The 11,581-nt window shown below is 42.1% G+C and overlaps 1 protein-coding gene across 2 annotated transcripts; it reads right to left on the reverse strand.

Moving 5' to 3' along the window:
- LOC122869884 (vang-like protein 2) lies at positions 1–10,610 on the reverse strand. 2 transcript variants are annotated; one of them, XM_044183286.1, is made up of 8 exons: positions 10,249–10,610; positions 6,796–7,037; positions 6,224–6,347; positions 5,528–6,135; positions 4,479–4,615; positions 3,982–4,117; positions 2,961–3,207; positions 1–2,588 (listed from the first exon to the last, which is right to left on the reverse strand). In XM_044183286.1, the coding sequence occupies exons 2-8, from the start codon at positions 6,864–6,866 to the stop codon at positions 2,331–2,333; spliced, it is 1,581 nt and encodes a 526-aa protein (XP_044039221.1). In that variant the 5' UTR covers positions 6,867–7,037; positions 10,249–10,610; the 3' UTR covers positions 1–2,330. The 2 variants fall into 2 exon arrangements, with proteins under 2 accessions (XP_044039221.1, XP_044039222.1); XM_044183287.1 differs by lacking the exon at positions 10,249–10,610 and adding an exon at positions 9,834–9,993.
- Positions 10,611–11,581: the final 971 nt, after the last annotated feature.

Below are 11,581 nucleotides of genomic sequence, written 5' to 3' on the forward strand. Positions count from 1 at the left end.
TTTGAATGAAATCATTTATTAAAAACTTTTTACATAAACTTAGTCCTAGAAATCACAGTGTAACAGTAAATAACAATCTTGCTTTTGAAGATAAGTTCTTCATGGACAAGTGTTAGGAGCTTAGATTGAATACAAGAAAGTGATCCATCGAAAAACAGGAAAAATACAACCTTAGAAAACCTGTTTGTGAGTGACATGACAATCTCTATCTGTAGTGTAAAAAGGACATCTTTGAGTGACAAAAGACACACAAATGTGCACATATAATCAACCCATGGACGGATTAACCTGCTGGGGGGCCGTGGTGACCCCTGGAAGCTTCATTATTTCTTCAGACACCAACTAGAACTCTAGAAATGGAACGATTAGTCTATTAATAGTTCATTAACAAAAAATTCATCTAGTTTTATGATTGATGAATTGTTTGAGTCATTTTTTTAAGCAAAAACACCAAAAGATTCATTGGTTCTGGCTTCACAAATGTGAATAAATGCATATTTTCTATGTTTGATAATAAACTGAACATCTACGGGGTTTGGATTGTTTCTGTGTGTCAATTACTTTGAAGTAATTTGATAAAACAACTTAATTTAGGAATACATATGATCACAATATAACCTAAACTAATTAAAGAGCAAGTGTCCTGATTTTACACATCAAAGTCTGTTTACAGGTCTTGGGGAGTACTACTGCATATGTGAAAAAACAAAACAAAAACTGTACTGTATAAAGCCTTTTGTGACTCCAGAGGGAGCTGCGCAAAGTCTGATAAATTGCCTCAAGTGATGTCACTTGAATCGGTTGGTGCTGAAGACTATAAGTTTGAAAATGAAATAAATCTGGGGGTGTGGCATTAGAAAGAAGTGTTTACCAGACCTCTGTAGCCTGCTCCTCATCTCTGTTTGAGGCTAGCAGCTCCTAGCACTAGCTGCTACTAGCATAACACACTTGAATTGCTGATCGAACTTTTGGCAGTCGAGTTGCCTTGTGGGTATTGTAGGTGCCAGGTTTTAACCAGGAAGAATAAAAAAAAGATGATATCTCTGGTACCGCTGCATCAATTTGGACTTTTAGAGCTTTTGGGCCCCGTGGGGGATTCAGGCCCCGTGGGGGATTCAGGCCCTGAGGCAGTTGCCCACTATGTGTGGTTGGTGATCCGGCCATGCTCCACCACACACACAGTCATACACTTTGCAAAATATCAAAGACAGAGAAGCACATTGGCGGTACTTGGCTGTATTGTGCTGGAGCTCATCAAGTCAATTCAAACCTCATGAGGCGAAAACATCCACTACCAGTGTTACCGGACATAAACAGGTCCTATACTATGCCTACATTGTGCTTAGAAAGTTATATTTTTTGTCAGTGCAGTGAGTGTTAGCCATAAAAAAGATTCTCTGTAGGTTCTCCAGAATGAGTGATTCAACAAAACCTGAACAGGAAAAAATACAATGTCTTTATGAAATGCTCAGTGCATCAAGTCCACCCAGTGTTTCCCACTTCATACTTTCAGTGGAAAGTATGTGTGTCTGTTTTCAGTAAACTATTCAGTGGGATCACAAAAGAGGAAGTTGAAAAGCAGTTTCATCTGCTTTTTATTCAGTCAGTGAATCCAGTCAATGTCCAGAAAGTGAGAGAAGGCCAGGGGATCATTTAGTTGATTCTGCCCATTTATAGCCTGTAAAGGCCAAATTCAACAGCAAACAAGAAGTTCAAGTAAAAGGCAAAAGAGAAGTAAGATTAGCTCTGACAAAGAGTGAGCTAAAGCATCTCAAGTCTGATGCATAAAAAAAAAAAAAAAAAAAAAAAAAAAAAAACTGCACAGTGTTCCTGCACACTCAGACGACTTGAATATTTACCACAGACAGTCCACATCCTACATGGGTATAACCTCTTGGATAAATGTTGCATGAATCACAAATGTGGCTAAAATCCAATGTATAGACACAAGTGGTCATTTTTTACCAAAGGATCAAACTTTTACCAAAAGAACATATTTTATTAAATGTTTTGATAAATACTTTTCTCAGAACTGGAAGCGGTCTGCATTGAATTTTCAGAAGTCAGTCAGCACTTCGAGGCAGCTGTCTGAATTTATGTCTGTTCACAAGAAACAAAAAGAGGAACAAAATGCCTTGCATTGTCTTTTCTATAGGTTCATGATATTTTAGCCATATCATTTGGGTGTCATGCTTATCAACAAATAAAAATCATGAAAAATAACTACGTAATACCAAAAGGTATAAAAAGATACCCATAAAGCACTAAGATTAGTATCTTTGAATTATCATCCTCCTCCTTTCTTCTGTCCTTTATTCCTCTCCCTCCTCCTACACGGACGTCTCTGACTGGAGCTTCATGACAAACTTGTGACTTTTGGGGTCGATGAACTCCTCGCCCAGACGCAGGAAGGGGAGGGGCGTCACCGTGATGACCAAGGAAAAGTCAAGGCGTCTCAGGGAGAAGACCTGGCCTTGACGCAGAGCAGCAGTCACCGGCTCCTCACTCACTAGTGTCCACTGGCGCCCTCTGCTGGTGTCCAGGTACTGGAGGGTGGGACCTGGGCTGAGGTAACGCTCAAGGAAAGCCTGAGACACACACACAGAAAAGATATGTGCAAATTAGATTATATATAGTTGCACTAATACACTGTCAGTAAAGGTTTAATGTGGTTGAGACATAATATGAAGATAACGTGGATGTAATTTCAAAGTTTCAAAAGCTTTATAATATGCAGACAAACCAGTTTTTGTTGAAATAACTAATAAATAAAAATAAATAAAAACAAACGAACAAATAAAACAAACTACAAGCTAAAGTAAATATAAAAAAAAGGTGATAATAAGATCAAAGAATGAAATGAAAAAAATACAATAAATTAAACACATAGAATTACTGTTAAATGATGACAATTTAAAATATAAATAAATACAATTTAAAAAAATAACTACTCTCCTTACCTTGGGGGTCATGTTGTGCGTGATGCAGAACTGCAGGTGGTTGATGATGCTCTCCATGCTATGGTAGGACTGCTGCCTGGTGGCGCGGAGGTACTTCTGCATGGCCCGCGCCATGGGGGCAAAGATGGCTTGGGCCGCCTCCCTGGGGTCCATTACCTCCCGCGGGTGTTTAGGGGAGGACGCGGTCGCCTCTTCGTCCTGGTGGCGCTTGATGTGGGTGAAGGCTTCTTCTACTGCCACCACCAGTCTGGGAGGAGAAACAGGATAGTGAGTGAGACACTAACTTAAATATAAAGCTACTCTAATCAATATTTTTATATCAGCAATGGGTCAAATGAATACACAAAATGTGAAAACGGTTGCTCATAGTGATGAACCCACAGACAATTATCACCCAACTCTACCAGCACTACCTTAGCATGCCCAGCACCAAAAGTTAGCAACTAGCTGGTGAACATTTAGTGGCTAAAGAGCCAGATAAGTCCCTCAGGAGTTGCTAGAGACTAAAACAGCAAAAAGGAGAGCGAATATTGGACAAGAAACAAGACTCCAAATGAATGCTAATGTTGCTCCATGTCTCCTGGATGTGTAAACAGGCAACCTTTGGCTATCAAGTTCACCATATCAACTTTAAGGTTTAGTGTTGGCCAAAAATTAAAAGGACCAGTGTGTAAGATTTAGTGGTATCTATTGGCAGAAATGGAATATAATTAGTAAGTATGTTTTCATTAGTGTATAATCACCTGAAAATAAGAATTGTTGAGTTTTCATTACCTTAGAATGAGCTTTTTTTATCTACAGAAGGAGCAGGTCCTCTTCCACAGAGGTTGATGACTTTGACATGACTTACTGGCAAGATGAAAACTATATCATTACAGTTTATTACTTGGTTGTCATTTTATTAGGTCTACCCTTTACTCAACTGACTCATGGGGATCATTTACACTCCATCTTGTCCTTCAAATTCAGTCTTTATCTTTATATGTGCATGTATTTGTGTCGGTATGTCGAATGTCCTCACCTGGCCTTGCGTTTGCGGACCCTCCGCTCCACCTCTGCCTCCTCGTAGTAGTACTCGTTGTGGGAGTTGTCTCTTCTCCGAGCAGCGGCTGCGATCATGGTTCTGGACTGCCCTGTAGAGTTATTGGTGCTGTTCTCTGTAGACAGAGACACTGAAATTAAAGACGACCTATCCATCTAATTGGCAGGCAGAGCAATCCAGAACATCCTGGGCATGTCTGCCAAGTATAGCCATTTTTATTCAATGTATGATTTTGGGAATTTACATACTAATTTGCTCATTTTTATGGGGTCATTTTTCTATTTCCTGCAGTTTATCCTTTTGCTAAGTTTTGGCTGTTTTACATCTGAATTGTATACAATTGTACAATTGATTTGAAAGTATTGCCGTCAGTTACATAGATATTAAAGTGATGAATTCTAAACGACTTGTTCTACCCTGAGTGAGCTAAATGTAAAAAAGTTAAAGATGAAATACTGTACACAAGATCATTTTACCTTCCCCCAGGTTGTAGACCTTGAAGGCAGATATCTTCTTGGAGAGGATGGACTTGGGCAGGTTGAGCAGGGCGGGGTTATAGACTGGGAAGTCACTGTAGTACTGGTCCAGAACCCACACTGCTGCCCGCTGAATACTGTGTTGCACAAGACACGGGTAGAAAAAAGAAGTTCTTCCCATAAAGTGGCATTTCATAACAAAAAGCTGGTATCAGTGTTGTCAGCCTTGACAACCTGACAGCTTCATGGCCACTCTTATCGTGCAAATGAAGGAAGTGGTGAACCACCAGAGACAGAAACAGCCACTCCAACTGGGTTGCACACATTAGAAACCTACAATTACCACACTGCGGTTGTATGCCTTTGCCAACCAGTCAAGTTACAGTTTACATCCATTTCTGTCAGGACTCATAATATATGTAGTCAATACTCGGAAGGAGTTGAATAAAAAGGTAGTTTTTGGCTAAATGGAAGTCATCACTATATTGACGATATATATGTATGATTCCAGTGAATATACATTGTTGTACTGATTAATGAAGGATTATCATAGATGTACTGAGTAAACAGGTACACATGTACTTGATTAATGGACGTGGCTCAAATTCATCTTGAACCAAAGAATCCAGAAAAAAAAAAAATATAGCCTTTAGACCTTATGGTTCAGGAGTAGTGAGGGAGAAAGTTTGTTGCTTTATAAATGGCCATATGGCGGTGCTATCCACAAGAAAAAGTAATCGGTTCTTCCTAGGCCCGTGGCTGAACTTCACATCAAGTTTAGCTAAAATCCGTTACGTAGTTTTTGAGAGATCCTGCAAATAAACAGGCAATCAAACATGACTGCAAAGGTAACCTTCTTGATGGTGACAATGGTGGATATGTCATTTAGAAAAAACAAGAAAATATTTAAAATAAAATAAAACCCCAACTACATTTAAAAATCTAAAATGAAAACAAAGTTAAAAAAAAATCTAAATATACAAAAAACAAAACCATTTAAAAAATAAAAAAAACCCCAGACAAATATTCCTGAAATTCAACACACTAACCTGAGATAACCCACGTTGTAGAAGCGACTGGCTCCATCTGTGGTCCTCACAACCTTCAGACAGAAAGCAGGCTGCAGATGTCTGACCTCCAGCAGCACCAGGGCCAGGTACTGAATGAACAGCAGCGCGTCCACCAGAGATGCTGCATATCCCACAATCCCCCTGTAGTCCGTCTCCCTGGGCTCCAGCACCCGCACCCCGTAGAAGAGCCAATAAGACGCCACGAAGAGGAAGACCAACGCTAGAAGCAGACAGCGGAATATGAAGAAGCGTGGCAGAGTGGCTCTGGGCGGGCGGAGAAACAGCGCCCAGGTGGAGATGAGGAGGATCAGGAGCTTGAAGGCCAGAGAAATGTAAAGGCCCTCACATGGTGTGCCGCAAGGTTCTAGCGTATCTCGCCACAGGAGCTGTGGGAGGGCCAAGAAGGCCAGAGGAGTAACCAGAGCAAAGAACCCCAGGACAGCGCCCAACGCTGGGCCGAAGTAACGGCGGCACTCCAGTGGCGAAGACTCCTCAAGGTCCTTAGAGATCCGTGTCAGGTCCTCGTTGGAGATGCTGTCCACAGAGGTGCCAGTGACCACGGTGGTGGTCTCGCCCCAGTTGTCATCCTGAAGAGAGAGGAGAGCAGAGTGAAGAGTTTTGATGATACATGGCAGAGCGCAGCTTAAGAGGAATTACTAAAAATTTAACTCTGACCCTGTCGTCTCCTCTGGTGGACTCTGCGTCCAGCAGTGGCTCTCCAGGCGCCTGGATGGTCACTGATTTGTCTCCACGGTTGCTGATGTCGCGACTCTTCGAGCGATGCCTGTCCCTCCTCTCCCTGGAGAAAAGGAAAATGTGTACAAGTTTATGATTATATATATGGATCGGCCATAATCATCTAAAACTTCCTGTTCCGGCAGGATATATATAATCCTCTTTATATTTATTTGATTACTGCGTACCTTTCAAATTTTTGATACTACAATTACTTTCATAACCAACTACTCTGCCAATGATTTTCTTAATCAATCATTCATCATCAGAAAATAGTGAAATGTTCCCATTATAATTTCTCAGAGACCAAAGTGACGTCTTTAAATTTCTTTTGTAGGGCCAACAGTCTAAAACCCAAGATATTCAGTTATAACAAAGAAAATCAGCAAAACCTCACAGTTGAGAAACTAGAACCAGAAAAATTATAGTGACGTTTAAAAACTAAACAATTAATCGATAAAATAATCGGCAGATTAACCAATAATGAAAATAAACAACCTGTGGTCCTCTACCTGTGTTTACGGGAGCTTCGTGAGTGGGACGACTTGTAGGAGTAGCCCGAGTACGTCGACTCGTTGTCCATGTCAAAGGCTGGCGGTGGGCGGGGTTTCCGGGTCCCACCTACCCCCGAGCCGCCGCCTTTCTCCCAGACCACGCCCAGCTGGCTCTTATGATTGCTGATGGACTTGGAGGAGAGGGCCAGAGGGAGGCGCAGCAAGTCCACTTTACTCCTGAGGGAATCTATCTTGGAGGCCTGGGAAAAGAGGGGAGGACGGGGGAGGAAGATGGGGCAAGAGAGAAGAAGATAAATGATAGAAATGGGGAGTTTGGAATAGGTAAAGACAGTATGAGAGAGATAAAGTGGACAGGAGGGAGGCAGAAAGAGAAATGAAGACAGAGAGGGAAAGACGGAAGATGAGTTGTCATATCAGACAGGAATAAAAGAGTCTCGGAGAGAAACACACCAAGTAACAGCAACAAGAGAGACAGCATTGTTAAATTGTTGGCACTCGGAGGTGTGTGAAGGCGTCCGTGTGTGTGTGCTTTCAGTCACACAGGACAAGGCTGGGCCCATTCTTCCGCTTTGAAGGAGTTTTTATGAGCAAACTGGCCCTGAGTGTGTTCTCAGCCAATAAAGGGCAATTACGCTACCTTCTATTCCGGGCTACACATCCCCAGTGTGCACGACATGCATGAGTGGAGGCAGAACATCAGGGCAGCTCTAAAATGTTCCACTTTCATACGTGAACGATTCAAGCAAAGCTGAAACATTTGTATGACCTTGGAGACCACGCGCAGTGTCTCATTTAAAAACACAAATAAAGAAAGCTGGTTTATCTATATTTTTTGCAGTGTTTTGTTTTGGGTCCATGTCTGACACATACTACCCCAGACGCTACATTCCCCAACTGTCCCCTGCGGTCTCCAAGGGCAACAGAGCTTAACTACTACAATGGGGATGAATGGGAGGCTAGGGGTGAGAAAAGACAGGAGGGGGGTAGTTGCCACAGCAACCAGATCATCAACGCTACACCCCCTACTCTCCCTCAAATACACACCTCAGAAGACAGAAACAGACACTAATCATACCAGGCTACGATTCTGACTAAGAATCTGCTTCTGTCCTCCATTTTGAGTTTGAGTTTTCAACTAGGCAGTACGCAGTGCTTTTTTTCAAGTAGGTACTTTCCGACTTGGATGTAGAACAAGCAGACTCATGATCTAATAACAAATCTCCTCGCGCTTTCAATTTGGGCCATGACCACCCGTGTCCAGAGTTCCCATTAGACACTACAGTTTTAAGTGATGGCTTTCATGTGATTCATACATGGACTTCTCAGCTGGGACATTTGCAAGTAGATACATTAGTAGGCATACAAGGCTATACTCATAAAAATGCACTGAAAATGCATTTCAATTCCAAGGATCTACAACACTTCACACAGAGTTTCTCGATCCTGGTGTAAAGATCCCACGTAGTGTCGTTTGACATAGTCGTGGAGACTGATGTATCGATATTTGTTTGACATATGTGAAATAAAAGATTAGAGAGACAACAGTTAGCTGGGTGCTTCACTGGTTGCAGCTTTATGGGAGAGTGACAAAGAAAAAAAGCCACCACGACATCCAAGCTACAGTTGCCAGAAAGTATGTGGGAGTCTCAGAAATCAGCTGGAACAAGATTCTACGACCTGATGAAACCAAAACTGAGCTTTTTGGCCATCAGATTAAATACCCTTTTTGGTATGAGCCAAACACTGCACATCATCCTAAACATGCCAATGTTTCTCTGCAAATCCTGGGCCAGACTCAACACAGAGCATGAGAAAAAGAAGATAGAGCTTTAACTCTCAATGCTGGCCAGTAATACAATTCACCCCACCTATAACTAACTGTTTTGGGGTAGATTTTTTTCATCAAATTCTTACTTACAGAAACAGCTACCACATTGTTAACAAAAGTAGTCTCTCCTGGGTTCTTCTTTGGATGTCCAGGACTATTAAAACTTAAATCTAACATATACAAATGAAAGCATAAAGCTTAATGCAGACATCCGTCCATCCACTGCTGCTCAGTGGGAGAAAATGTTAAGTACTGACTCACTTGCTTAAAAGCAGACATCTTTTTCTCTGCCTGAACACATAAAAGGTTCACACAGCGAGTGCAGTGACCCATGCAACAGGCAGATTTGCAGGGGTTGGTGCAGCTATGGGTGTATGTTAAATTTCCTACATTACTGTACAACATAAACAAAACCAGCCCCCCGTCTGAGGTAGTCAATCCCATCGATCGCACTGACGAGCCTCTCCCACTGTAATCAACCCACCGCTGATTGATTTACACCGGATTCCCTGTTCAGCATCATCTGGCATGCGAGAGGTTCCACGTGCAGTGTGGAAACAGGATGGCCAACTATATAACCAAATAACTTTGGCCAGAAGATGCCAGTTTTAAAGTCTGTTTATCTTGGCACTAGTGTGAATCTCTGCTGATGCTGCGAGAGAAGGATTCAAGTGCAGTAGCACTCGTTTTGTGAGATGTATCATGCTTAAACAAGCCAGATCACGCCACTCTTATTGTTACATTTCACGAAAACCGACTAAAAGTGTATTAACCTTGTTAACACGTGAAATGTTTTTTTTCCTTTGCCTCTCCGTTTTGGATGAAACATCTCGTTCAAATGGTCGCAGTGCAGCCTCAGTGGTGCTGCGGGCTGACCAGCTTGCCTGTGTGGCTCCCTGGGGCCTCCAGGCCTCAGGGTGGCAGTGGGCCAGCGAGGCGTGTCTGATGCCTCAATACAGACCCCTGTAAGCAATCCAAGCCCAGGCTTCGAGGCCTTTACATGACAAACCCACACTGGGGCGTGAATTAAAGCTCATGATGAGCAGCGAGTAAAGTGTTAAACGCAGCAGTCGCGCTGAGGACGCTTTGATTCAATCCCGTGTGGAAACACAGCGAGCCAGTGTTTGAGACAAAGCAGAACACACCCAGGATGAAGTGATGCCGCTGTGAACAACACACTGGTGACTACACAGCGAACTCAACTCACATGCGCGAGATCACAGTGAAGTAGGTCTACCGGACGCGCTGTTCCGTTTGGCACCCAGCGCGTAAGTGCAAAATGGATAACAGTGCGCGGATAAAAAAACAAAAAAACAAAACACGATCAAGACTCGGCGAATGAGCTCCAACTGGCTGTGGTAACCCGGAGTACGCGTTCACACCGGTAGTGAAATTCAGCTTTAGTGCATCTGTGATCGATACTGTTATCTGCCAACTCATCAGTCCTGACAGAGAGTGAAGGTGGACAAATAAAGAAACAAAAATACATTTGGGGGGGTGGGGGGGTATCAAAAGTTATATGTATTTTTTTACATTAAAGCCATAATCAGCCGGTGTTATCATATCTACAGCTCATAGACTAAGAGCACATTTTACTCATGATGCCCGCAGGAATGTCTTACCTTTCTACCCAAAAAGGGAAAAGCTGCAACCCGCAGCACAAAGAGCCGACCAGCAGCAGCAAATCAGAGCCGAGCGATTCCAACAAAAGTGCCTCCCGATGCTCTGAATTCACTTTCTCCCGACTCTCATCTGTCCGCAGTTTGCGCGCTCATTCACAGCCGGAGTGTAACTTGATTCCTCTTTGTGAACGCAGTTTGTTTTGTTTTGGGTTTTTCGGCTGGAAATTGCATCTCAACTCGAAGCACCGAAGCCGCACAAAAGGCAGCGACACGCAGCACCTCATCCCGGCTCCGCATCTGCTGTGTGGCGGAGCCCCGCTGAGCTGAGCGGCTCTGTGAGGACACCCACTACCGGCAGAGAGCCACGCACCGTCAAGTTAGATACGATACATTCACAGCTTCCGGTAGTGATTTTCAAAATAAAAACAATATTTTACAATGGAGAAAAACATGCCTCAAAAGCCTTTAAAATACTTTTATCTGCTCTCAATGAACGCACAGGCCAACCACTATAGATGCCATCCCTTATAGCCTAATGGTAAACGCATTGCCGCAAATTTGTATCATACTGGTTTTTGTCAGCTAAAGAACTGTGCTTAAATATGAAGTGGTTAAACCTATTAACAATTACCATAACAGCAGACTGAGGAGCAAGCAATATGTGAATGCTTTTTTTTCTCTATAAATTCAGTTGTTTAAAAACATTTGCAAGATTTTCTCCTTATCTTAATATGAGAATGGATTTTAAGGTTTAACACAAAGGATTTGTTCTCTAGTAGCCTTGCTGTGTAGATGGAAGTATATGAAGACAGTTACATCATTGATCAATGTTAGATAGCTACAAACTCGAAAAGTTAGGTGGAATTGATTGTAAGTAAAATAAAATTGTTCTAACTATACAATTTTACCACATAAACAGAAAACCCTTTTTTGACTAACTGAACATCAGCCTTTTTTTGTATATCTCGAATCCAAAGATGCTGCTTTAGTTTTCTCGCTTATGCCTGTTACAAAAATACTTTTATTTTCAAGCCAAGAATGCTTAACTTCCGGTCACTTCTTGCTGTAAGTGTGCTTGACACATTTAGGCTTCACAGCATAAAACTAAATTAAACCCTAATTCTCCCTTTCCTTTGACTATCAGAGGTAACCAATACTCAGTCTTAGCTATTGCAAACAGAGGATGTTATTTTCTTACACACAAATAGTAACTACACTAATGAGTAAGTGGCTCTTCTTCTGCACTGACGAAAAAGATTATATATTGTAGCAACAAGTATGAAATTTAGACAATATGACATATCCAAATGTTTAATTCTAAAACTCACTTGAA

This window comes from Siniperca chuatsi, linkage group LG22, assembly GCF_020085105.1.
Source record: "Siniperca chuatsi isolate FFG_IHB_CAS linkage group LG22, ASM2008510v1, whole genome shotgun sequence".
NCBI classification, from domain to species: domain Eukaryota; kingdom Metazoa; phylum Chordata; class Actinopteri; order Centrarchiformes; family Sinipercidae; genus Siniperca; species Siniperca chuatsi.

Coding starts and splice junctions, on each gene's coding strand:
- LOC122869884 (XM_044183286.1), bottom strand. CDS start 6,866: ATGGACAACGAGTCGACGTACTCGGGCTACTCCTACAAGTCGTCCCAC. Junction 6,348..6,795: donor CGAAGCTCCCGTAAACACAG/GTAGAGGACCAC, acceptor CCTTTTCTCCAG/GGAGAGGAGGGACAGGCATC. Junction 2,589..2,960: donor CGCACAACATGACCCCCAAG/GTAAGGAGAGTA, acceptor TGTGTGTCTCAG/GCTTTCCTTGAGCGTTACCT.